The sequence below is a fragment of the Macadamia integrifolia genome, chromosome 4 (assembly GCF_013358625.1).
Source record: "Macadamia integrifolia cultivar HAES 741 chromosome 4, SCU_Mint_v3, whole genome shotgun sequence".
Taxonomy (NCBI): domain Eukaryota; kingdom Viridiplantae; phylum Streptophyta; class Magnoliopsida; order Proteales; family Proteaceae; genus Macadamia; species Macadamia integrifolia.
In genome coordinates, this window is record NC_056560.1 from 25115250 (window position 1) to 25142417 (window position 27168).

General features: G+C 38.0%; 1 protein-coding gene across 1 annotated transcript; it reads left to right on the plus strand.

Moving 5' to 3' along the window:
• Positions 1 to 3302: 3302 nt before the first annotated feature.
• LOC122076596 (mannosyl-oligosaccharide 1,2-alpha-mannosidase MNS1-like) lies at positions 3303 to 25660 on the plus strand. The gene is made up of 14 exons (XM_042641990.1): positions 3303 to 3765; positions 4923 to 4970; positions 7822 to 8004; positions 10933 to 11045; positions 11256 to 11321; positions 11706 to 11877; positions 14714 to 14803; positions 15027 to 15151; positions 20544 to 20609; positions 21167 to 21275; positions 21378 to 21476; positions 22495 to 22575; positions 22667 to 22837; positions 25198 to 25660. Exons 1-14 carry the CDS (start codon positions 3613 to 3615, stop codon positions 25441 to 25443), a joined length of 1722 nt encoding a protein of 573 aa, XP_042497924.1. The 5' UTR covers positions 3303 to 3612; the 3' UTR covers positions 25444 to 25660.
• The last annotated feature ends 1508 nt before the right edge of the window (positions 25661 to 27168 follow it).

The following is a 27168-nucleotide window of genomic DNA, read 5'->3' on the forward strand; positions in this document are numbered from 1 at the left end:
TACTCACACGATCTCCCTTTTTGAATGTATGTACTTGTTTTGCTTCTTTAAATTGCATGATTCTCCAGGTGATATCACGAAACATAAGCTTTTAGTACTAGCAAGCCTTGGTAGCCTCTATCGGTTTTGGGTCCGACACGCATATTAGATAAAATAAATTTTCATTATGAGTCGACTGGTGAACACTTGATATTTGGGGCTATTGGTGACGTCAACCTGACGCCCAATATTGTCAGACATACACTATATAGAATTTCCATAGCTAGTTTCTTCAACGAGACACCAAATGAATTATTTTGATTCCATGTTGACATTGTAAATAGTTAGCAACATTCATTGGATGGACTTGAAGGATTAGTTGGTAATAAAATCAATGATATGTCATGAGTCGGTAAGAAGACATATTTTGTACATATGAGAGCATTGATTCGAGTCCAGTAAATATAGTAAATGGGTTTGAGCTTCATACTAGAGTTTTTTAATGAATTGTAACAAAAGAAGATTGTCGAGTACCGTGTTTATAAGCTATGACATATAGGACATAACAACAACCGTCTAGTGCATTTGGTGAACTGTGATGTGCAAAAATCACATGCTCACCAAGAGGTCTCAAGTTCAAGTCATACACTATATAGAATTTCCAGAGCTAGTTTCTTCAACGAGACACCAAATGAATTATTTTGATTCCATGTTGACATTGTAAATAGTTAGCAACATTCATTGGATGGACTTGAAGGATTACTTGGTAATAAAATCAATGATATGAGTCAGTAAGAAGACATTTTGTACATATGAGAGCATTGATTCGAGTCCAGTAAATATAGTAAATGGGTTTGAGCTTCATACTAGAGTTTTTTAATGAATTGTAACAAAAGAAGATTGTCGAGTACCGTGTTTATAAGCTATGACATATAGAACATAACAACAACCGTCTAGTGCAGTTGGTGAACTGTGATGTGCAAAAATCACATGCTCACCAGGAGGTCTCAAGTTCAAGTCTCATGGCTGTTACCTACTTCCATCCCTACCTATAAAAAAAAAAGACATCTAAGACAAAATGAGCAACTTAAAACATGTACATACTCATAGTTGAAGAGGTGGGTGTGTGATAAATCCTCTATTTCTTTAATTCTTCTCCCTTTCTCCCTTTCCCTTCTCCTTCTCCTTCCTTTTTCGTCTCACACGATCGGGAGATCGCCACCTATCCTTGCTGACTCCCTTGAGATTTCTTACCATCAAGCCTCAAATCTAGTGAGTTTTTGAGCCGATGCTCAAATATGGAGAAACATTGTGCAACTAGCTTTGTTGTAGATCATATATAGTCCTTGTGGTTGTCCGAGTTCTCCACTTTCTGCTACAACAACCTATCCATGAGCCGCTGCCTAGTTCATGTGTAACTTGCAACTGACCAAGCTGCAACCTAGATATGGTTTTGTCGGCTTCTCCATCTCATCCCATAATGATTCATTTGCTCCACCGATGACCTCAAGGCCAGTCACTTGCATGGCCAGCAGCCTGCAAGGGTGTCAGCTATGCTTGGTTGACAGTCGCCTCGCCATTGCCATCCTCAAGGCTGGCGCCCCTCCTGTCACGATAGTCACCAATGCTTGCCCAGCTTCTTGCTTGGTCGTGGCTCTCCACAAGGCCATCGCCCACCGCCTTGTTTGCCTTTCTTGCCGGAGGAGCTCCGAATCTATCTTGGCAACTAAGATGATGAAGTGTGGAGACACGTTGAATAGGGTATGGAGTGGAACCCTCCTTGGAATTGTCTTGTTTGCCCCTCTTCTTTAATTTGGGCTTCTTGGTTCTTGTCTCTCTACCCATGTGGGTTATGACTTTTAAGTTGTGTTGCCCAGTTGGGCTTGATCTTTAAGACCACATGGGCTTTTGTGATGTAATGGACATGTCTTCTATGAGATGTGTTGGAGTCTTCAAGCCCATTGGGTCTTGGATGTAATCATTTATGGGCTTTGGTTACCCTTATTAGGTTTGTAATTTCCCCTTGTACTCTCCCTCCCCTTCTTTTAATGCATTTAGTTATTCATAGAGAGAGAGAGAAAAAAAAAAAGATAATTGATTTTATACACCTGATATAAGTTAGGTTATTTGTATATTGAAAGCTTATAAAAAAAAAAAAAAACCTTCCATATTTACTTGTGATTGGTAATAGATAATTTTTAAGTATGGCCATAACAAAACAAAAACTACAATAAAAAATTCCAAGCGTTGAGACCTCACAAGGTTTATGACTTCTCATGATAAACTTCGTGGGTGCCTAAACAATAAGTTGCTCTACTGGGCTTGTACACTGTGATTATCTCAAACTTTATGTTATCCAAATTTTTAAAAAGTATGAATAATATGAAATTCATATATCCCGTAATCCTTTCATATAAATCTTTTTGTTGGAGAGACTGAGAGAGTATTCCTTTCACATTCGTTGAAAATAATATCACATAATAAGAGAGAAAGCAATAATATATCATAAAAAAACTAATTTGATTTATTTTTCTAATAGAAGAATCATATATTATCTAATGTGTTTGAAGGATTTTCATGCATCTTTGGGTTATATGTTTATTCCCCTTAATCTTTTGGTGGAATTTTGCTTAGATCAATGAGTAAGTTACAAGGCTTGATATCAAAAGATAAAATAATAGAATAATTAGATAGTATCCAATGTGTTTGAAAGATTTCTTGAATCCTAGGGTTCTTGCTTTATCCATTATGTTCAAAACTTTGAGTTAGTTACAAGGCTTACTTATTGACAGATAATATGAACCTATAGAACATGATATTTTTGTAAGCACATAACATCTAATGTGATTGAAGGATTTCATGTATCCTAGGGTTATGGGTTAACACCCCTTTATTCCAATCACCGACTTAGTCGAAGAATAAAGTGCAAATAATATGAGCCTAGAGAACATGTTATTATTATTATTTTTTTTAAGCATACACCCTTTCTCTCCTGACTAAAATCCTCTGCAATGAGTGATTGTGAAAATCTAACGATACGTAAACCTTAGCATATGCATCCCAATCATTGGATCTTCACTATTCAAGAAGGATTTTTGTGCCTCCCATCCTACTTCCCCATCCAATTGTAAATAGACAATATGCTGTTCTCTCCCTAACAGACGTGGCCACACGCCCCATTTAGTGAAAGGGTTTGCCAGTATATATGGTGGATTTTTTTAATTTTTTTTATTGGGGTAAAATATGGTGAAAATTGACCTTTTAAGGCTGATACCTTATTTCTTTTACTTTCTTTATATATTTTTTATTTTCCTGTTATTGGGTTCGTTCTGAATGGTTGCCGATCAGTCTCCATTTTCTTGGGGAGACCAGACAAACGTCACATGAGGGAAAGAAAATTCTCTCCTCAAGGGAGAAGACTTTGAAGACCTCTGTGTAGAGATTTCAAAGACACAGACACGGCAAGCGAGAGAGAGAAGAGAGAAGAGAGAAATCCGATCTCGGCCTCCCTTACGCCACTCTTCTCTCCATCCAATCCGAGACCAAAAGCAACAGCGTAAGAGGGATAATTTTCCTTTCTAATCGAATCTATACATTTTGGACCCAGAAGAGTGAAGGGTACTTTAGATTTTAATGGCTAGGGCCAGATCTTCAAACAGTCGATGGAGATCTCTTCATCCATCGTATTATCTGAAGCGACCTAAGCGTCTAGCGCTACTCTTCATTGGTTTCGTCTGTGTCACCTTAGTTGTTTGGGATCGACAGACCCTAACCAGAGAGCACGAGGTACTTGTTTTCTTCATCTTCTAATAGTTCTTTCTTTTGGTGGTTCTCAGGTATTTTCTGATTGTGGGTTTTCTTTAGAAGTAGTATTGTACGGGGATTTGAAGCTTGAATTTGCAAAGGGTTTCTTATTCGTGTTTCCTGTGTTTGATCTATGAGGATTGTTGGTTTGAATTGGGAAAATGCTTTGTTAGAGAAGTGTAAGTTGAAATTTTTATGGAATGGTCTGGCTTGCTGTCTGGATTTGTGGGAGATTTTGTTTTTATAGGTAGTCTGTATGGTTGTGTTGCCCTTAGGGGAAGTAGAATGCGTGGGAGCTCTCATTTATGTAATAAAGCGACGGTTTCCTGTTGTTGAACATAATCTTCCTGCAAACAGAAGGAGAACTCTTTCATGCTTACCCTTGATTACTTCACACTGCTGCTAAAACATATTATGTAATAAGTATTGAAAAACCATTTGCCAAAACATACTATATTGAATGGAAACGTTTGGTTTGTAGGAGTACTCAAATTTCAAACTCTGGAAGGATTTATTGTCATTCAGTTATTCTGTGAGATTGTTTGAGGGTGGACCTCGGCACAACGGTAAGGTTGCTCGTAGGTTGCGGGTTCAAGGAGAAACAGCCTCTTTGTGAATCGGGGGTAAGGCTGTGTACATTATGACCCTTCCCAGACCCTGCAGTGGCGGGAGCCTTGTGCACTGGGTATGCCCTTATTTTGTGGGATTGTTTGCTTTATATCTGTGGAATTTCCTTTTCAGAATTGCTGCTTTTAATAATTTCAGACCTTTGAAGATTGTTGGGATTTCTTGCTGTTTGCTTATTTTTTTCAATTTCTTTTATAGATAACTATTTCTATTGAGATGTGTGCTGCTGGCAGTTGGTGTTTGAAAACCTTTAGCCAGACCTATTAGACATTGTTCTTGAAAATGTGTTGTTCTGGTTGTAAATAGAATGAGATGACGGAAAATAATTGCAGTGGGTTGCATTTTCATAGAATAGTGATATGGAAAGTTGAATTGAGTTGTATTTTATAGAATAGCCATATGAAAAGAAAGAATTTTCTTCTATTGAAGTCTGATCCCAAAGTCACAAAAAGTATGAGGAATTCTTTATTTTATTGCATTACTTAATAAACTTTGTACTGTTTTTTTTGCAGATAGAGGTTTCCAAATTAAATGAAGAACTTACCAAATTGCAAAATCAGGTAATAATGTAAGATATTTGAAAGGCTTATGTCCGTTTTTCTGTCTCTTATTTATGATTTTCAATGGTTCTCTTTATCCATTTAACCATATATATATATTTCACTGGTTGGCGGTTGGGGGGGGGATATCAGATTTTTTTTTAACGGTCTTGATTCATGTTGATGCATTTAAGATTGTCTAATTTGGCCAATCGGGACTCAGATTACTTCATTTTGGCCCATGGTTGGTTTCAATGGGCCTTGGGATTTTTATTTTTGAGTTTATTGATGAAACGAGCCTCTTTTGGAAGCCCATATTTAGGGTCATAATTCTGAAGATGAGGTTTTACTCCATCAGTTAGTCTAGTTAGGGTTCTATTTCTTTATTTATTTTTTATGGAGTTGTTTTAGTTAGGCTGGAATAGGTCTCTAAGAGTCCAACATAATGTCAGTTTCTTTCATTTATTAATTATTTTTTTAGGGAAATTTCCTTTATCATTTTAGTTTTTATTAGTTTAAGTTATCTTAAAGCTCAGGATTGGTTTAGGCCTTCCCTTTTCTGAAATTGGGTCTGCTTTTTGAGTTGATGTGGGAGCACTTCCTTGGACTGGACCACTTGTTTGAGAACCCAGACCAAGAACTGGGCCCAAATTTGGATTTTTGGTCTAGTAGGGATATCTTTGGATTTTATTAATTTCTATTTTTGGGATTCTTTGTAATTTTTGGTTATATTTTTTGTTGGACTTCTAGTTAGAGTTAGATAAGTAGAAGATGGTTTCCTTATTTCAAGTTTATTAGTTGCTTAGTTTCGTTGTTGAGTTAGTTCCTAGCTTTATAGTAATTTCTATTTGTAGGAATCTTTATTTTCTTTAAATATGCTTTGTAACCCAACGCGTTGGACAGATTTGAAGAATGGAAATTTGAGTTTGAGATTGTCTCACGGATGTTAGTGTGTTGCGAGGCCAATGTCCTTCTTCTTCTTACTTTCTCCCACCCTTCCTCTCTACTTTTGTACTGTTCAATACCCATCCATCACTTCCCCTTCCCTTCATGCTGTGCATATATTCTCTTTTATTATTATTTTTGGGCAAAAGAATGCTCCCTGGTCGCATGGCCCCTGTTCCCAGAAACAAAGGGCAGCGATATGACGCCCCCACCCCTGTAAAAAAAGGGCGTACCTGGTGCACAAGTCTCCCGCATGTGCGACGCCCCCACCCCTGTGAAACCCAAAAAACCCACCCCTTGTTGATGTCTATTTCCGTCCCCTTATTGGTCCCCACTCTGGTGCAGGGGCTTTGCGACGGGGGAACGTTCATTTCCCCTTATTTTTCTGTTTACCTGGTTCTCCCATACGGCCATACCCTCGGTATACCCCTGTTTTTGGGAAATATTTGCCACCCTGCCCCTCAATGATCATATTGAGTTCACTCAGTCCCCAACCTTCCTCTTTGAAATTTCATACACAACCCTCACCTTTGAGTGACCCTATCAGCAAAGCCCCCAATCTAAAAAGTCAGCTTTATTCGAGAGGAATCTAAATGCAGTCCTGAATTTGTTCTTCTGTCAAACCTTAGTTGCTGCCTCCTGATTTCTTCCTTGCATTCCGTCTTGAGTACCTGTCGGTTGGAATCGTTGGACCCTTGGACTATTGACCTCCCTTGGGAGCTTCATGTCAAATTGACGTCGTTTGAGAGGGTTTTCTTATCTGGAACCATCGCATGTTACTGTTGGTTTCGTTTTCTATTGTGGGTTGATGGTAGAAGAAAAGGTTCTTTTATTAGAACCAAGTTGCCATTATTTCTTAAGTGGCATTGATCCTCTCCTCTTTTATTCTAAATTCCAAAATTTTCACTCTTCTTTAAACTTATTTACCCAAATGTCCTAAAGTTCTCTTTCCCTTCCCAAATAGTCTTGGATTGCTGTGAATTCACAGAACTGCCAGTGACCATTTATTTTTGTTTCTTTGATTGGGTGGACCTATATGTGATCCGATCCGGGTTTTTGGAACCCTGGATCGGATCGTGAGTCTTCTATATAAGTCTGCAAGGGACTACAGCTTTGTTCATGAATTCGATTAATAAAGTTGGTTTGTTGCCTTTGGTTCTGTAGTGATTCAGTTACAGTTTCTACCGTGTTGATTCAGTAGGTTGTTTGATGGTGATTTCAAGATCATATCTCCCTTCTTTTCTTATTCTACATTTTTTATTTTTTATTTTCCATCTTCTCAAGGATTTGATTTAATTTATCAATCTGAAGTTATGTTTCAGAGTCTGATCTCAAAGCTCCATTGATATCTCTATTTCCAGTTTTCCTTGCTCCAATAGGAAAACTATATAACTTCAAATCTGATCATTGGATCTGTCTCGTACTTTGCAGTCACCTTCATCCAACTAAACAAAACACTTGATCGTGAGATCGGATTTGTTTTCTGCAAGTTGTTGATTTGTTTCCCTAAATTTTGGTTTATCGAATTCTTCTGTTTGGTTGATTATTTATAGCTGGTTCCAGTCACATATTTTGGTTTTTTATTGATCAGTATTGTTTCCTGCTTTAAGATCAGTCAACTCTACTGTTATCAATTTATGTTCTATCTGAGATTCCTTGCGCAAGTAGGAAATTTGTTATTTACCAATCTTGCCGTTGGATTTTAACCAAACTTCGCAGGATTGATTCTCAGTCTATCCTTGACTTACGACTTTGACCAGAATATAGGTCTGATCTGATTATTTGATTTTCTAAAATTAAATTTCTCTCAATTCTGGTTTCTGACTATCACTGCGATTCTGGTTTTCATGCTGAAATTCTAAACCCTATCCTTAGGTGATTGGATTCCATGTTACATGTAGACTGAACTTTTGTAAATTAATTGCAGCTGCTAGATTTGAAGAACTCTGGAGGAGATGTGAGTGAAAATATCAAAAAAAGTGCCAAGATGAAGAGGAGGGTTGTGAAGGATGATCCTCTTGATGTTCAAAGAAGAGAAAAAGTTAAAGAAGCCATGCTTCATGCATGGACATCTTATGAGAAATATGCATGGGGCCAAGATGAACTTCAGGTTTGCTTCTTGTCTGATGAGTTCTTGTATATTGTATTCTGGCTATATGTTTTCTTCACATTCTTGGATTTAGATGACTGCATATTGTCATTATGGCCCTTTATTCCATTATTCCGTGGACTTAGACAGTGGAGTTGGAGTCTGATGCATGTCTGGGATCCCACGAAACAAGATTCAAGAAATAGGGGGGGGGGATGAATGCTTGGTTTATTAACTTATGACACCTGTTGGCAGTGTTCTCAAAATGCGACACTAAAATATAGTTTCAGGTTGCTAAAAGGGTTTAAAAGGGTAATAGGCCTAGAGAATAATGAGAGGGGGAGAACTTTTTAGGGTTTTGGAGAAAGCAATACTACAGAGCTTGTATTACTAAGAGGTAAGAATATCAAAATGCAAACAATTATGGAACAAATTACCACAAACGCTTTAAAGATTCTATGGATAGTAGGAAGAATATAATCAGTAGCATGAAATAACTAAAGCAGCAGGCAGAGCTTGAAGTAATTCCCAGAGGAAAGATGGCAATCTTTTTATTACATAACCAAAACCTCTAATTTACAGTAGCTCCCTGCAATTTTAGTTCTTGCTGTGAGTCTGTGACTCCCTAGTCCTTTTTGTTGGGTATTGACTTTCTGAGGAAGAATGTCATTACTTGAAATCTATTCCCACATCAATCCCACTTGGTTAGTAACAGAACTGTCATGATTCTGCGGAACTGTAAGATCATGCTCAAGCTCCCTTAACTATCTATTGAAGAAACACTGCAAAACATGTGCAGTGGGAAGCTAAACTATAAGCAAGCATCACTGGCATAAGATTTCTCTTTTTGTATTTTCCAGAGATCACAACCCATTATGTTTTGATCATTTCAGCATTGGAATATAGTGGATTGTGTTAGAAGGGGTGTTTCTTTTGGTTATTTGGGCTTTAGCAACACATTATGAGTTTCTGTGGGCTTAAGTGTCAGTTTGGATATGAAGTGATGAGTTTTACTATGTAATGGGCCACACAAATTTGAGTTAAGGTCTTAAAAGTTTCAGATATATTTCAAAATGTGAGTCTTGTTAGTTTTGAAAAGTTATCGGTGGAAGATCCCTTTCTTTCTAGGGATTTGTAAACTCTATTAAGATTCCAGCATATGAAGTGAAAAGACAGTTATTATGCCAAGTTAAGGATATCATTTATCAAAACTGGGGTTTTTGCTAAATCAATAAGAAAAAAAGAGAGGAAAGAAAAGGAAATTGGAGTTGAGTTTTGTTTAAGAATCTTGCTTGTATTTTTTGTGGTTGGCTATGGTCCTCCACCTCTTGGCTGTGGGAATATCTTACTCTGCCTGTGCACCTGTGCTTAGGGTTTCTTGTTCGTTCTATTTTTTTCTAAGTGACTATTTTAGATGCTTGGGTTCAGTCATAAATAAAGAAGGTGACATAGAGGATGATGCTTCACAGAGAATTAAAGTGTGATGGATGAAGTGGAGAGGTGCGACCGGAGTGCTTTGTGACCGACGTATTGCTTTAAAGTTCTATAAAAACTGTTGTTCATCCAGCTATGATATATGGGGTGGAATGTTGGGCAGTTAAGAAGTGTCATGCAGAGAAGTTATGTGTAGCAGAGATGAGGATGTTGCGGTGGATGTGCGGAAACATTAGAAAGGATAAAGTAAGGAATGAACGTATTATAGCTGATTTAGATTGGCCCTGATTAATGACAAGCTCAGAGAAATCCGTTTGAGGTTGTATGGTCATGTTCAACAGAGGCTTGGGGATGCCCCAGTAAAGAAGAATTATATGATAACAATTGAGGGTGCTAAAAGATCCAAGGGCAGGCCTAAAATGATCAGAGGAGAAGTTTTGAGGAATGTAGTCTAGGTCTTGTCCCTAGTATGACCTTGGATAGAGCAAATTGAAGGGTCATGATCCATTTAGCTGACCCCATTTAGCTGAGTTTCTCTTATTTTGCTGGGCTGTGCCTCTTCCCTCTTACTCTCATCTTTCTTCTCTATGCAATGTCTCTTTATCTTTTCCTTTTCTTATTTACTTCATTTCTATTTTTATGTTTGGTCCATATTTTTCCCTACTTTGTTTTGCACGGATCCTTGTAGCTGACCCCATTAAGTTGGGATAAGGCTGAGTTTGTTGTTGTTGTATAATGTACTTGTAGTAAACATATCATGGCCCCTAGGACTTAGAAAAGTAAGTTTGTAGTGCCACTAATGCTTAAGACTATAAATTTTTGCCAATTGCAAATAATCCCACAAAAATAACAAACCCACCCCATTTAGTATCAAAACAACCACTGTTGAGTGTTGACTTGTAAATTGTAATTGCATCACTGATTTCAGAATATGATCAAGGTCCCTGTTAAATGTTTCAGGAACCTTCACAAAACCCATGGAGAACTGGTGGCCTTCTTTAAACTACTCGAGATTATTTATCTACCTGAACATGCCAACTTGATATAATCTTCTTAAAAGTCATTGGATATTAAAATTATTCGTCTAAATTTCTTCAAATTTCACTTCAAATAGCAACCCCAAAACCATATTCAAAACTTTACTTGATGAACGTTTCAGTTAAATATTTTTTTAGAATAAACCCTGATACCCTGGAAGCCTTTTGGGGCTAGCCTTTACCATAATCATCATTGCCATGAGACATTTTTTTTTTCCCAAATATCAAGCACCACCTCCGGTGGCCAACTAAAACTGCGAAGAAAAACAAATCTTCTTCCACCTTTTTCCATAATTTTCATCTGATCCACCCTAGAACATCTTTTATCATTTTTTTTTTAAATTTCTGTACGACATTTTAGTTTGGTGGGTGAAATATGGAGGTTTTCTATTTACATTCCTTGATTCACCTGACTTTTGCTGATACCATCATGGTGATAACTCTCACAACTGTTATGTTCAAACTTTGTCTTTGCCAGCCGCAAACAAAGAATGGTGTCAATAGTTTTGGTGGTCTTGGTGCAACTATAGTGGACTCTCTTGATACATTATTCATAATGGGTCTGAAGGAGCAGTTTGAGAAAGCTAAAGAGTAAGTATCATGCTTCTACATCTTCTGACTTTTACAACCAACTGTATCATTCTTTATCTTAAAAAAAAAAAAGAAGGTAAATTTAGGAAAAAATCATTACTATTTCTAAGGTTCTGATGCAGAATGTATATTTAGTCTTTGAAGTCATAAATTGGTTTTATCACAGTTGGCACTTTTTGATCTTTAAATGCTTTTCTTGCTTTGTGGCAGGTGGGTTGCAAATTCATTGGATTTTAACAAAGATTATGACGCTAGTGTTTTTGAGACAACCATAAGGTTGCATTATAAGGTTTAATCTTATTGTTATTTCTAATTTGTCCTCTCTCATTCTGGAAAGATGGCTGTAAGGATTGATATCAGATATGTTGGATTGTCTGGTCTGGATCTGTATTGGATGGACCTGTCTGATCTGTCATATATGGTGGATCAGCCATTCTGCTGCATACATCGTCTTTGCTCCCTGAGGCTGATCCTATTTTTGGATTGTTCGATTTTCAAAAGGCCTGGGATTGATATTGCCTGAGACTGATGATCCGTAATGAAGTCCTGTAAAGGATGATGAAACTTTTCTTCCTTACATGCCAATTTAGGATGAGAGACAGAAAAGTATGCCTGTTGTTGCAAATGCTTAAATAACTCTTCTATGTTTGTTGAATCCAGAGTTGTTGGTGGACTTCTTAGTGCTTACGATCTCTCTGAGGACAAAGTTTTCCTTGAAAAGGCTAGAGATATTGCAGATAGGTTGTTGCCTGCATGGGATACACCTTCTGGGATCCCTTATAACAGGATTAACTTGTTACAAGGAAATCCACATAACCCTGGATGGACAGGGGTAAGTTATGAACTTCTTTGGTATAACTTTAGTTTAATTTCCTCTTCCTTGTATTTCTGTATTCTACTTCTATCTGTTGGGATATTTTATAATGGTCTATGGTCCTTATCAATTTATCTTAAGTTCCAACCCTGTAGTTGGCCTGAATTTATGCCCTCAATTGGGCTTTGGATGGCCCCATTTGGCCATCCATCCTGGTCATCTAGCAACTAGGTCTTATTCAACTTTTATATCTGAGAGGATCCACATCAGTCAACACTGTCCTGCCATGTGGCTCCCACCAGTTGCCTTGCAGCTCAATTTAAGTTGAGTCCAGAATCTTATGTAGTGGTTAAATTGTGATCTTGCTGAGTAGTTTAGGCTAGTTTTGAGTGAGTTAGTCAACTTGGTGAGTTGATATGTAGGCAGAAGGGCATCTCAAGGTAAAGCATCAATTAGTTCTTGTAGGTGATGATAAATAAATTGAAGAAGAAAAGAAAAAAAGAAACAAAATGATAATTTCTTTGTTTTTAAAGAGAGTGGTGAGTATCATGTGTTCTTTATGGCATATTGACAATACTAAAGAGTAAAGACCACATATATGTAATAGAAACATGGACATGTTGCATAAGACCATAAAAACTACTTCAGAAAAAGGACAGCAGCTTATTTGAAGATTTGAAGTCCATGACGAAATGGACAATTGTAACCATGTTCGGGTGGCTGGATGACTGATGTAAAAAAGATACAATGTCCTACAACAAATGTACCAGCTAAAATGTACCCCTAAAGGCCGTTTACTGGTTGCACCAAGCCTATTTTGATACAAGGGTATAACCTGGGTGCGGCAAGGATTCCATCTCTGGCATTCTTCAGGGCTTACATGAAGTGCTAGACGTGGCTGCTCTGTCCAGGTAGCAATTTAACATTTTTACTTCTCAACTACAACTGGACAACTAAGTTGATGTCAGTGCTGCCCAACTGATGTATGCGTTAGTAGGTCCATGCCCCTAAATGCGTATGCTGTATTTCAAGAACACTGCTTTTCTGTCAAACTCCAAGAGTTCTGATATTACTTCAAATTCAGGAAAATCAGTTTATTGAAAAAATATAGGTCATTGTTATGAATTTTTAGGGCCAGGAAAGGCAGTCAAGCATTGGAAATCAGCCAGAGGCCTGATATCACTTCTTTGGCCTCAATGGTGATTTATGTGCTCTTTCTGGCCACAACTGGGGTCACAGGAGGAAGGAAAAGCCAAAGAATGCCAAGGCTAATCGATCCATCTTTTAGTTCTTTCATCGGAGTAGAGTAGATTCCAGCCACTGAACCCACAATATGAAGCCCTTTTTTGCACCAGAAGTGGAGGGGAATGTTGAGGAGGGCAATCCATAAGGGGATGGAATGGAGATCGACTTTACCGAGTTGGGTATATTGGTCCCATTGACGGAGAAAGGCGGGCTTCTTCCCAACTTGCCATGGACCTCCTTCAAGGGCAGTGAGTTTGTCCACTTCACGGAGAAGTTGAAGATGAAGATGCAGTTGTCTAATAGGTAAGTGGCCATTGTACCTTGAATCCTCCATTGTTTGGTTAGAGATGTCTTGACTATGCTGAAGGGAGGTCTACTCCCACGGAAGTGGCCTACCAGAGTTTCTCCATTTGGAGATTTCAGGCTCCAGCAGGCCAGAGGGGCAAATACCAACCTTCTTATCATCGATCAGAGTGTGGGGTGGGGGGGGGTGGATAAAGTGTAGGAGGAGAGCTTCCCTGGAAGGGAGGGGAGGGGGACTGAAGAGGGAGGTTTCCAGAGTGGGGGGGGGGGGCAGCCGGGGAGGAGGGGTGAGGGCTGGAGGGAGTGGAGGGGGAGTGGGAGTGTGTGTTACTGGGCACTGTGGCTGCCGGATGTTGGTCGGACATGAGAGGGGCTCAGGTCATGATTTGGTTAGAGGTTCAGTGAAGAGGGAGAAGGGGGCTCCGCAAAAGGTTTTGCTTTTTGCACAACCTAATTGTGTTTTGGTTCTGTATGCATTTAGATAGCATCGTGTGAAATAGGGGGCTCGCCCTACCAGCATCTCTTCTTGGGTACTGATTCGTCACGGACATCATTCATTCATCCAACTCCTCAACCCTCAACTCATGTGGAACGCCAAAAGCGAAGGCAGCTCTCTAGGTCCCTACCGACGCTGGGGTGCGAAAGCATGGGGAGCGTACAAGATTAGATACCCTGGTAGTCCATGCCGTAAACGATGAGTGTTTGCCCTTGGTCAACGCGGATCAGGGGCCCAGCTAACCCGTGAAACACTCTGCCTGGGGAGTACGGTCACAAGACCGAAACTCAAAGGAATTGACGGGGGCCTGCACAAGCGGTGGAGCATGTGGTTTAATTCGATACAACGCGCAAAACCTTATCAGCCCTTGACATATGAACAATAAAACCTGTCCTTAACGGGATGGTACTGACTTTCATACAAGTGCTGCATGGCTGTCGTCAGCTCGTGTTGTGAGATGTTTGGTCAAGTCCTATAACGAGTGAAACCCTCATTTTGTGTTGCTGAGACATGCGCCTAAGGAGAAAGTCTTTGCAACTGACATATATCTCTTAGAAGTCACCGCATGATACACAGACATATACAGAGATCCAAAACAAAAAGAGTGCTCAGGTGACAGTTCAGACAATTGGATACGACCGTAGATACATTTATTCTCAACTGATCTTTACTTAGCTCAATGAAGCCTTGTCACCACAACTCTGTTGAAACATAATCCTTTGTGAGCTGGCTTTAAGTTAGGAATCTTAATCCGTGCATATTGTACTTATCTGTTTACTTTTAAACTTATTAAGCTTTCCTTGTTCATAGGGTGAGAGCATCCTGGCGGATTCTGGCACAGAGCAGCTAGAATTTATTGCTCTATCTCAAAGGACAGGTGACCCCAAGTACCAGCAGAAGGTATTTTGATTATGTTTGTAGCTGATTTTGTAATGCAATGCAATGCTATTGTCCCTTCTTCTTCTTGTGTTATTTTGGTGAAATATGCTGTTCATTCATTAGTTGCTGTGGAGTTTTTTTGGAAGGAAAATATTTCATTTTGTTTTCCATTTTGGAGTTAAAAAAATATTAGATTTCATTCATTTACTTGCTTTAAGTTGTATCGTTTGAATCTATGTTTCAGGCGGAGAATGTTATCAGAGAGATTCACAAAACCTTCCCAGCCGATGGTCTGCTTCCTATCTATATTAACCCTCATACAGGGAGAACATCATATTCGACCATTACATTTGGTGCCATGGGTGATAGGTACTTCTGATTTTTTTGATATGATATACTATCAATGAATTCCCGAAAGCCATAGTTGATGACTGTAACTTCATTCACTAATTTGTGTAGTTGCTTTAGAAAAATGTTTATTATAAGGTTAGAAATGTTGCTTGGTTTTTAAACGATACTCAACCTAATATCCCAAAACTATTCTGCTAAACCTGTTACCTACTTTTTTGCATTCTCTGCATGTTGGTTGGGTATGCTTATTTATTTATTTTCAACTGCTTTGCCTCTGTTGTGTATTTTGTACTCCTGTTGCCTACTTTGGTGTTGTTTGTGTGTGGTGTAGTGAGATTTTGTGTTGATTGTATCGGACTCGTTCTTTTGGACTATAACATACCAAGGGTTCGTGCTTTTTGTGTGTGCATGTATTAGGTGGCACTTTTTTTTTTTAATTATTTAATTTTTAATTTTGAAGACCAGTAATAGTTGGTGTTTGGCATGTGCTCTTTTTCTCTTTTGTTATCTGATGTGATTGCTTGATTAATTTACTAAGTGACTATATCTTACTGTACTTATCTATTTTATATTTTCTTCTATATTGGTGCATCAGGTAGGCAGCCAACATCTTTTTCATAATCAGCCATTCACCTTTTGCACGGATCCTTTTACTCTTATTTCTTTTGTTCTTTCTTACCTTCTTCCTTTTTGTGTCATGTCTCACTGTCTTGTAATGCGTGTAGTACACAAGCGTAGACTCAGACTTGCTACCTGGAACATTTGATCATTAACTGGTAAGAGCATAGAGTTGATAGATGTTATGAGGAGAAGAAGGATTAATATTGCATGCATACAAGAGACTAGATGGAAGGGTAAAAAAGCTAAGGCGATGGATGATTCCAAACTTTTGTATTCAGGAGATCAAAGTCACAGAGGAATGGGCATAATTGGGGACAAAGAGCTGAAGAATGACATTGTGGATGTGAGGAGAGTGGGAGATAGGATCATATCCATCAAGATGATTTTGGAAAAAGATGCTGTCAATATAATCAGCGCCTACACACCCCAAGTAGGGTTGGATGAAGGCAGTAAGATACAATTTTGGGAAGACATGGATGGATTAGCGCAAAGCTTTGGCCATGACGAAAAGATTATTATAGGGGGTGACCTGAACGGACATGTTGGGAAGGATTGGCGAGGGTATGAAGATTGGCATGGAGGACATGGTGTTGGGGAGAAGTCGAGAAGAAAATTGGAAGATTCTAGTTTTACTTCAGTTAGATGAAAGCCATGAAGGGTTGAAGCATTAAATTGAGGACCAAGTTTTAAGAAACCTCACAAAGGTCAAGACTTAGAATTGGTTTCAATCCTGGATATTTTTATTTATTTTGAAGTGTTGTAATAATGAATGTCATTAGCACCTAAACCCCCAAGGACTCAGCCTCAAGTCACCTAAGCTGTAATGCAATCAAACCTGAAATTAAGAGGTTTTCCATAGTGACAAACCCCCCAAGGGTCAAGGACTGTGCCTTAAGTTACCTAAGCTGTAATGGAATCAAACCTTAAATTAAGAGGTTTTCCATAGTGATTTGATCCAAACTGATGATGGATGCAATATTTGAACTTAAAATTAGTTAGCCATGAAGTGATCAACATGAGACTTGTAGGACTTTGAGTGTGCTTTCATTGGGATTTGGAATCAAGTTGATCAGATATATTGAGAAGTTATGAGTCATACAATGAGAGTATGAGACTAGTCCATGCTATTCAGACTTCGGAGTCCTGCCTCTGCACATGTAGAAACTTTGTGTGCATTTTAGAACCCTTTGTATTCATATTTGGCCCGAGCTCAAATTATGATAATTGTAGCTCTTTGAGTTTGCTTCCAATGCTTGAAGAGTCGGATCAATCCAAGACGAGAAAGTTATACCGATCACTGTTTGGAGCCAGAGCAGTGACGGCGTCTGTAAACAGGGACGAACATCCAAGCCGAAACAGGCCAAAAACGTCCTTTGTTCCACGGATGTACGTCAGGACCGGAAGTGTGACTTTTGGGAACTGGAACGGTTAGTTTTAGCTTGCTCATCCTACCTTTCAAGAGGTAATTTTCTTTTGTATTCTCTCTTCAAAAGCATTGTAGTCCTTGTGTGTAAGGTGTGTCCTACATGAGTAGACTCACTAAGGTGATTGGAGAAGGTTGGTAGTGAGCCATTTGGAAAACCTCTTGTTAGGTTTGATTATTACTGGGTTAAGGAACTTGGAGTGTGAGTATATCCTTGGGAGTTGACATAGGCAAGGTTGCCAAACCGCTATAAATCTTTGCATCTCTCGTGTTCTTTTCAATTCCTTACATTGTTCTTTATTGGTTTGAGTTGAATCTTTTGAGTTAGTTTCTGCATTTGCAAAGCCTTCATGAAAAAGATTTACTCTTCTAGAGTTTAAATTTCCAATTCACCTCTCTTAAGTTTCTTACCGATCCCACAGGTCTATCTTTGGCAAGTTACGGCTCATGTTTCACTCTTCAGTTCGTTGTCACTTCTTTTTTTATAATTTCCAATACCTCAGAAGTCAGAAGTGTTTACTCATAGATGCAACCCTGGGTAATGTTTGGTAAATACCGAGATAAGTGATTTTTTTCTTCTTCTGCAGAACTGCATAAGGCCTGGATTTTGCCTATTCTTTAAATCTTTCGATCTGTTCTAATTAAAAATGACTGGACCCTCTCATAAGTTATATCACAATACGAGGAACTTTATGAGTCAACACAAGGATGAAGAAAAACTTTACCAGGGCACAAACTAAAGCAAATTTCAGGAGAGTTCAACAACCATAGCAGATCTTAGTTACAACGTGGATCTAATACTAGAAAGCCTAAATATCAGCAACAGAAGAGACCTAGCGGGACTGTTTACACCAGTTCCCCAATGTAAATACTCTTCGGATCACGAAATACCCTTTTTGAGACAAGAAGGTTGAGGTTCCAGAATTAGATAGATAGAAGGGACGTGGGTCTTTTCTTGGCTGGTTAGCATGGTTGAAAGGATTTTTGCCTACAAGTTCTTTTCGGATGATAAGAAGGTTGAGCTCAACAACAACAACAATTCAGCCTTATCCCAACTAAATGGGGTGTTACATGGATCCTTGCTCTCCAATCAGCTCTATTCGACTTCATACTTGAAACAAGGCCTAAGCTATGCCTGTCTTTCCTCACCACTTCTCTTAAGGTCATTTTAGGTTCACCCCTAGCTCTTTTAGATCCTTCAATATGAACAAATCACTCATCCGTACTGGAGCGTCCAAAGGTCTCTGTTGAACATGGCCATGCCAGCTCAAACGACTTTCTCGCAGCTTATCATGTAATGGAGCTACTCCCAAACCAGCTCTAATATGATCATTTCTTACTTTATCCTTCCTAGTTTTTCCATTCATCCATCTCAACATCTTTATCTCCGTTACATTGAGTTTATCTACATGTTGCTTCTTAACTGGCAAACATCCGCACCATACATAAGAAGGTTGAGCTCATCCTCACTAAATTCACTAAAAACAATTGTTTTTGGTGGGATGATGATTTAGTCGATATTCATCAGAAAACTTGGCCTCGTACCCAATTTGGAGGTCATGCATTAGATACTTAACGAGAAATTTGCTCCTCCTAATCATGAGAAGTTGCTTGCTCTGCCGTGAGGTAGTGAATTTCCACGAAGGTAACAAAGATGCCGATACCTACAGCTTAGAGTTCCACAAGTTGTCCTCTTGATGCAGGCTTCAAGAAACAGATCAGCAAAGGGTGTTGAGAACTTGAGATACATCAGTGGCCTGAACACAAAAATCAGATTAGAGCCTGCTAATGGAAATGATGATGTAGGAGTGCTCCAATGGATCAACCCGAACCCGTTTGAGAGCCCATACCAAGAACTGGATTCATGTTTACCTCTTTTTCCTTTCTGTTCAGATTTGTACAGTCAACCGTGGGCCCCACCCTGGACAGTTGGCGCAGATATGAAGGATGGAGAGTTGGTGCGATTTAGGCTACTATTCAGTTACTTTATTTGTTTTCCTGAATTAGTATTCCTTCTTTACTTGGGCCCCAAGTCTTTGGGTTAGATTAAGAAGTTTATTATTCTTAAGTTAGTAGGTTCTTTTCTTAGGAATCTTTAGTTATTTCTTTCCTTTTGTTATTGGACTGTAATTAGGAGTCCTTTTTAGTTCATATTTGTAAGGCCAAGGGCCACACGATTTTCAGTATTGAAGAATTAAAAAAGAAAAATAAAAAAGACGCATTTGCAAATCGTGAGTTCTCTCTCCCTCTCTCCCTTCCCCCTTCTTCCCCTACAATCTCTCTATCTCCCCTCTCTTCTCCTGTCTTTCTTTCTCTTCTGTAAGTTTTTTGCTGAAATCCCTTGCTTGTCCCCCCTTCTTCTCTTTTTCTCCTTCCTCCCTGCGAAACCTCCTTTCCCCGCCTTTGTGTGATCTTCTCTCTCTCACTCTTTCTCTCTTCTTCTTTCAATTTCGTTATTGGTTTTCTGCTGTTGATCTTTCCTCACCTTTGAATCCCCTGTTCGGGGTGGCACATCATAGCCCAAGGAATCGAAGGGATCTTTCCCGACACAAGTCCTCTTAGCCTCAAACTTGGGGGCTAGCTTCACCACATCAAGGCAACCCAACTGCAGGATTTTCCTAACCAGAAACAGCCTCTGTTGTGAGCTAATACCCCACGACCAGACCTGCAACTAAAACCAGATCTGAGGCTATCGCTGGGTTCAGTTTCAGAGTTTAAATACTCCATGTAAAGTGACTTTTGCAGCCAGTTCTTGCTGGAATCAATTGGGGTAGATGAATCGATTCCCCACCTGAAATTTCAGACCCATCAGATCCCTATCGAGGGAGTTTTCTTCACCTGAAGACCATTTAGCTTTGGCCTCTGTTTTCTTGGCTGGAGGTTGAAGAAGACAACGCCAATCCCTCATGATTCCTTATCTTTAGCTTATTTCCTTCCCTTTATCTACTACCCTCCATCTCTCCCTCCCTTAGTAATTACTTGTTGCCATTATATCTTGTTCCCTTGATAGTTTACCCTTGAACTATAAATCAGAATACCTGCTATGTCTTCTTTTCTTTGCTCATCTATTTAAACCTTGGGAACCCTTGTTTATTACCATATTTCCATTACTGGCTGCTTTGCCTTCACAAAGTGCTTGGCTGCTATTGAAATTACAAAATTGCCATTATGTTCCAAGTTTCAAGTTATTACACTTTTGTCATTCCATTTAATTACCATGTCAGTTTTTTGCATAGATTCTTTGTGACCTGTGATGTCTTGTTACTGTAAGAAGGTAATGATGTGTACATCTAGTGTGGAAAATTATTGCATAATGTTGCTTCACTTATTTAAGATGCTGTTAACATGTAAGCTTGATGGTTGCAGCTTCTATGAGTACCTACTCAAAGCCTGGATACAAGGAAACAAAACTGAAGCTGTAAGTCATTATAGGTAAGAAGGTTTAACATTCTTTTTGACTTAGATTTATCCTGCTCTGAGGTGGAGTATAGTGATTGGTTGGAGCTTTCTTTGATTCAGATTACTTGTTCTTCACCAACACAGTATTCATGCTTTAATTTTTTTTTTTTATAGATTTATACCATGTTGCTTTAGTTTTCATTTAATAATCTGAACGAGCTTAGTGCTTATCTCTGTTACAATTACCTCTGTTTCTTTACTTCTGAGAAGGCTCCTGAAAATTCCTTTGTTATGCGATTATATGTTTAATTTTCTTTTTCTTGTACTTGGTATGCAAATAAATACCGATCTACTTTTCCTTGGTTTGATCCTTACAAATTAATTAATTTATTTCAACATACTGTTTATATTTACTGTTGAAAATTGTATTTTCTTTATTAAAATTTATCATTTAAAATCCATAAAGAAAAAGGGGGGGGGTTAAGTATTATCGTCAATCCTAGAAAAAGAAGGATTTGACATTTTTAAAGGGTTCTGTTTGCCAAAAGTTTTCTCTTGACATTATTTGTGACTGTTATATCTGGAAACAGAGAAATGTGGGAGATATCAATGAAAGGTCTGGTGAGCTTGACCCAGAAAACAACGCCATCATCCTTCACGTACATATGTGAGAAGAATGGGGATTCTGTGAGTCACAAGGTAGTGTTTGTTGTTTAACGCTGAAAAAAGCATATTATATGGTTTTTTTTCTGAAATGTGTTTATGTATTCTTTTGAGTGCCTTTTAAACATATGTTCGCAGATGGATGAATTAGCATGCTTTGCTCCAGGAATGCTTGCTTTGGGATCATCTGGGTATGGCCCCGGAGAAGCTCAAAAATTTCTCACACTTGCAGAAGAGGTACTCTTCTTGTGCTATTTAGTAACATATTTTGAATAGATTTGGCTGTGTAATACACTAATACCTATGCTTTCTTCAAGTTGGGCCATTTTGAATGGAAAATTAGTATTAGGTTGCATTAGTTATTTTTGATAGTGTCCCATTCTTCCTTGGAATCCTATAACTAAGTTAATGTACTTATTGTATGGAAGTGCTCAGATTTCTTTTCAATAGAGATTTCACGATTTTTTTTTCCGGTGCCAAGATTTCGACACAAATCGAAATGAAACGTGTATCGACCTTGCATATATGCAATGTTTTGACCGAAATTTTGACATTTGGGTCAAAGTTTTGGTTTCGGTGGGATGTTTCATATCGTTTCGCCAAACCGATACAATGATGTTGTTTAAAATACGGAAGTTGATCGAAAAAAGAAGCACACCCAATGCACGAGGCTCCCTCCACTGTGGGGTCTGGGGAGGGTCATAGTGTACACAACCATACCCCTGCTTCGCGGAGAGGCTGTTTCCTGACTCGAACCCGGGACTGCTTAGGTTGCAATGGAGCAACCTTACCGTGCACCAAGGTTCGGGAACTTTTTGATGCAACAAATAGTGGGTTAAGATTTCTTATTGAGGTGTGATTTGGAATAACAATGGCTTGTCAGTATAAGGCTTTATTTTTCCACCTTTTTTTTTTGGCTTTGCAAAGGAGTCATTAAGAGTGTCTTGAAAGATAAAAGGAGCTTGTAAGTTATGAATAATTTCTTTTGATCATTGATTGAAAATGCTTCTGGCACACTCCTTCAGGACCAACATTTAATTTGGCCTACTGATTCTACCTTTCCTCATGACCGTAATTTTGGGGATTAGTTTCCTTGTGTCAGTGTGTTTGTTCGTGTTAATGGCATGGACAGAGACATTGATGTTGTGATTAGCATCTGGCATACAGATTTCACTGCCCTTATTTCTCAACCCATTTAGTGGTTTCACTTTTGCATCTTTCCGTTTGATTCATCTTATTCTTTTTCTTTTTGTAGCTTGCTTGGACTTGTTATAACTTCTACCAGTCAACGCCAACAAAACTGGCTGGAGAGAATTATTTCTTTAACTCTGGACAGGTCAGTTACTTCCACTTTCTTATTTATTTGTTTCAACTTGATGAGACACTGGCCTGATGGAGCTTGAATAAATTATGCTAAGCATTTGCAGGACATGAGTGTGGGTACATCTTGGAACATTTTGAGGCCAGAGACTGTTGAATCACTCTTTTATCTTTGGCGTCTCACTGGTAACAAGACATACCAAGAATGGGGTTGGAACATTTTCCAAGCATTTGAAAAGAACTCCCGCATAGAATCTGGATATGTTGGTCTAAAGGATGTAAGCACTCATCAATCCCATTGATATATCTTGATTTAGAAGTTTCCAGCGAAAATATGTTTAGTTAGTGGTCCTTGATTGTGGATGGGGGTTGCTACAGAGCTTTCAAAGATCAGTACAAACACCAACTTTATTTGAAAAAATGGGCTATAGACCCTTCACAGTTGTGACCCTTTGCTTCTGAAATGGTAATGCAATTTCTTGAAAGCCTAGACAACCCAAGGCAATGGAGCCTGTAAACTAGGTAAATGCATTGCTGAGGTACCTAACAAGCCAAACATCAACCTAGTGCTCCCTGCCCTTTACCTAAGGCATTGTGTATATGTATGCCCATATAAATGGATGCTCTTGTTGTTTCAAAGTGGTGAATTGAGAAGTTGTAACTTTTTTTTGATTGCCTCATCTTATTCCCAGAATTTATCTAGGCTCTGTTTGGTTGCAAGGGGAATTAAAAGGAAGGGAAGTAAAATTTTCATAATTAAAAAAGAAATGTCTATAATCATTACCCCATGTGACTATACCATCAACTTCAAATTATTCCATATTTGGTCATTAAATTTCACTTTACTTTGCATCCAAAACCCTTTCCTACAATATGTAAAATAAAAATTATATGTAGAATATGTCATTACTAAATTTGGTTAAAATATTAAAGTAGTTTATACAATCACATGGGATCACATGGAGTAATGATTATAAAAATATATTTTTTAGGTATAAAAATTTCACTTCCCTTCCGCTTAAATTGCAACCAAACATAGCCTTAAGGTAGGGGTAAAAAAGGAATTGTCTTAAATTTGAAAGTGACATATTAATGTCACTATCAAAAGTTGTCATTATCTTGCACATTGTTTTAGTACTCAGTGAAATGATAGGATTTATCCTCATTGAAAAAAAAAGTGTGATATACTAAAAAGGCGAAAAGGTTAGGTTAACTTCTTTTTCGCCAACCTTGGTTACAACAAGATTTTTCATATATATATATATATATACATATACTTGGCTTCCTCAGCTCACAATTCCCAGCTTTTGTCTTTCTAGGTCATTTTAAGTTTTTTGAACATAGTTAATATTTGATATGTTGTTGTAACACATGATACACAACACATGTTGAGTGAATATGAATTTTTCAAAGAGCTCCTAACTTCATTTTCTTTTCTCATGCATGCCAAATAAAAAATGATAGCTGTTACGTATTCATATGATATATACATATACATACATCAAATCAAACACAACTGAAGTGCTACCCTGGTTACCTTGGCAGATATCTCAGCATCTGAGGGCTTGCCTGGGCTAGTGTCTTAACACACTGACCCCTATCCCTCTGGGACACTGGGTTGCCTGGACATCTCTTTGACAGACATGTAGTGTTTACAGTAGATACCAAGTACCTGATAATGAGAATTGCATGACACTGACTGTTTGGGGTCTTTATATAAAGTTCTGGAGTTGATTAATAATCAGGTTTGTCTGGGTCCATTTATTTATGCACCGCTAAGGTCTAAATCTGGTCATTTGAGGTAACTGGCGTTTATCTATGATACTTTTTAAGCATATATTAAAAGGGTATACAGTAGGTAATGAAGTCATTTGGCGAAGATTTTTGCTGCAATAGGCCTTGATAGTGGATGATCGAGGGCATCCGGCATTTTGACAATTTGATGGATAGGAGATCCTCTGTTGCTTTTCTTTTATGCTTATTTTGAAAGGTCAAAGCTAGTCCTTTTACTTTGATTTTTGGTGCCATTTGATAGGTTAATGAGTTGTCTGACCAAGAAAACCAAGATCTTGCAATTCCTAGTTATATTGAGTAGTTACAACCAAATTTTAAGTGTGTCAATCAGTAATGGGAATTTTGTTTCAGAAAGTCTAATAGATCTTGGGTAGGTCTGGTCATTGTCTTAGTTTGGGTTTATTTTTTGAATTGGTAGTTTTATTTACTTGGGAAAGGGTTAAGCAGTAAAAGTCAATCTCGGCTAGGTATGGTCATTGTCTATATAGAGAATTGTAATTTGTAAGCAGTGTATTTTGTATGGAATGGAGCTATTCTTGGTTATGGTTAAGGGAATTGTTCTCTTTAAAGTGGTTTGTTCCCTAAATTTGACATTTAAGTCTTAACAGTTTTTATTAAATTTTTATTGCCAAAGATATGAGGTACAGTTTATATCTCCTGGCTTATTGTGAACGAGTTGGAGAACCATGTTTTGGAGTTGTATAAATTACAAAGTCATCCTAATGATGATGACTGAAAGTGGAATTTTTTGAAATGAAGTGAATAAAAGTGGAATTTTATTTTTATTTTTCGATGCTCTGAAGAAATTGCCGTATGCTTACTGCTGATTGTTTGACATGTTCAGGTAAATTCTGGTGTTAAAGACAATATGATGCAAAGCTTCTTTCTGGCAGAGACGATGAAATATCTCTACCTCCTGTTCTCACCAGACTCGGTTATCTCTTTTGATGAGTGGGTGTTCAATACAGAAGCCCACCCCCTGAAAATTGTGAGTCGGCAAGATCGAGCACAGGATTCCAGAGGATTTGATGGACAACAGAATTTGCCACATAGGTTCCGTGGGAGGAAGGAAGGTCGAACAAGAGGATGATTAGCATCCATCATCTCAGCGAAGTTCGGCTAAATCCTTTTTGTTCCCCCTCCCTACTTTTTTATTTTTTTAAGTTTTAAAATACTAATTTGCAGGTTATGCAAGGTTGCTTGTAGATTATTGCATTTTTTTGTCCTTATGGGGCACGAGAATCTGAGATTGTAGATTATTACTTTCTTATATAATTGATACAAAATGGAGGCATTCACAGTGAGAACCATTACGTCTAGATCATTTGCCGGCCAGGTAACTCTATGGGGATGACTTTGTATTTGCTTTTTATTGTGAAAATTCGCCTCAAGCTTGAAGTTTCTAGACTGCTAATCTTGAGATGGTTCAGATCAAAGTGAGGATGTTTCTGTGTTTGTATTCGTCTTCATGGTTGCATGCGACATAGCTAACCAATATGAGATGAACAAATCCAAGTTCTCTTCCATGTGTTTCCCTAGCTCCTGTTTTGTAGATTCAGATGGGAGATTTGTTGTTGGGGGCATGAGAATGAAAGGAGCCCAAGATGGATGGTTCGAGTAGACTGGTTGCAAGAACCCTGTTCATCAATCACTCCTTGGGCACCTAATATATCATCTCTAGGAGCTGTCTGGCGCTAAACTTGTTCTATGTCCATACTGAACTTAATGCCTGTGGAGAACTTTACACTCAAGATGAAACTTCCAACTCAACGAATCATGACACAATAAAGTTCCTTATACGGAACTCTTCCCTGCCATGTATCATGATGAGCCATCATTCTTAATTTCAATTATTATGTGATGAGGTTTAAACTTTATAAAATTAGTCTCACGATTAGTTTTGAATTGATCCAATGGTCATTTTAAGGACCAAATTTTATTGCAAAATAGTCGTATGTTATTCTAAATAGTTGTGCACATCTAAAATGAATAACTAGGAAATAAAATGCGCAACGAACTTTAGTAAAATTTATGTGGAATCAAACTATGTTCATTACAATGTCTGAAATTATAATCAAGTATAATAATTTATATGAACCGATGTTTCTTACATGATCTACAAAAGTCTTTGGTGCAAGCCCTTGAGTAAATCAAACTACTACATTTTTGGCACATATGTTCGATCAAAGCTTTATGATTCTGAACATCTTTTATGTATACAAAAGAAAGAACATCTTTTACTACACAGTATGATCTCGATGTGCCTACATCGACTAGCTTGCATTGACTATTTGAGCAACTAATGTTAGAAAATCGGTCTTTAGTTGTTTTATGCTTCTTCAAGATACTCTTCAGTGAAAAAAAAAATGACGTTATCATTGTCTTCCAGTCTTATACAAATTAAAGCATGAAAAAAAAAAAAAAAAAAAAAAAAAAAAAAAAAAACTCCCTATGGAGATGCATTTGGGATGTTCTCCAAATTATTCGTCGGGCACTACTTCTAACTGAGTTTGTCACCTTTAATAATTCGTGCAACATTTGGTTTGGAGCAATTAATCCTAAGATGATCTAAATTTTTATTGATATAACTTCTATGAGACAATACCAGGTTCTTATTCGACCTGTCCCGATGAATCTTTTTACCTAAGAAAGTTTCACCCATATTTTTCATGTAAAAAGCTCTACAATAATTCTTTTACTGCCAACATTATTGGATGTCGATAATAAATTGCTTTCATAATTAAAAAATGTACTGCACTACTAAAAATATTGTCCTTCCATAACTTCAAAGAAATTCCAATGACATATGGTACCC

Coding starts and splice junctions, on each gene's coding strand:
- LOC122076596 (XM_042641990.1), top strand. CDS start 3,613: ATGGCTAGGGCCAGATCTTCAAACAGTCGATGGAGATCTCTTCATCCA. Junction 3,766..4,922: donor CCCTAACCAGAGAGCACGAG/GTACTTGTTTTC, acceptor TTTTTTTTGCAG/ATAGAGGTTTCCAAATTAAA. Junction 11,046..11,255: donor CAGTTTGAGAAAGCTAAAGA/GTAAGTATCATG, acceptor GCTTTGTGGCAG/GTGGGTTGCAAATTCATTGG.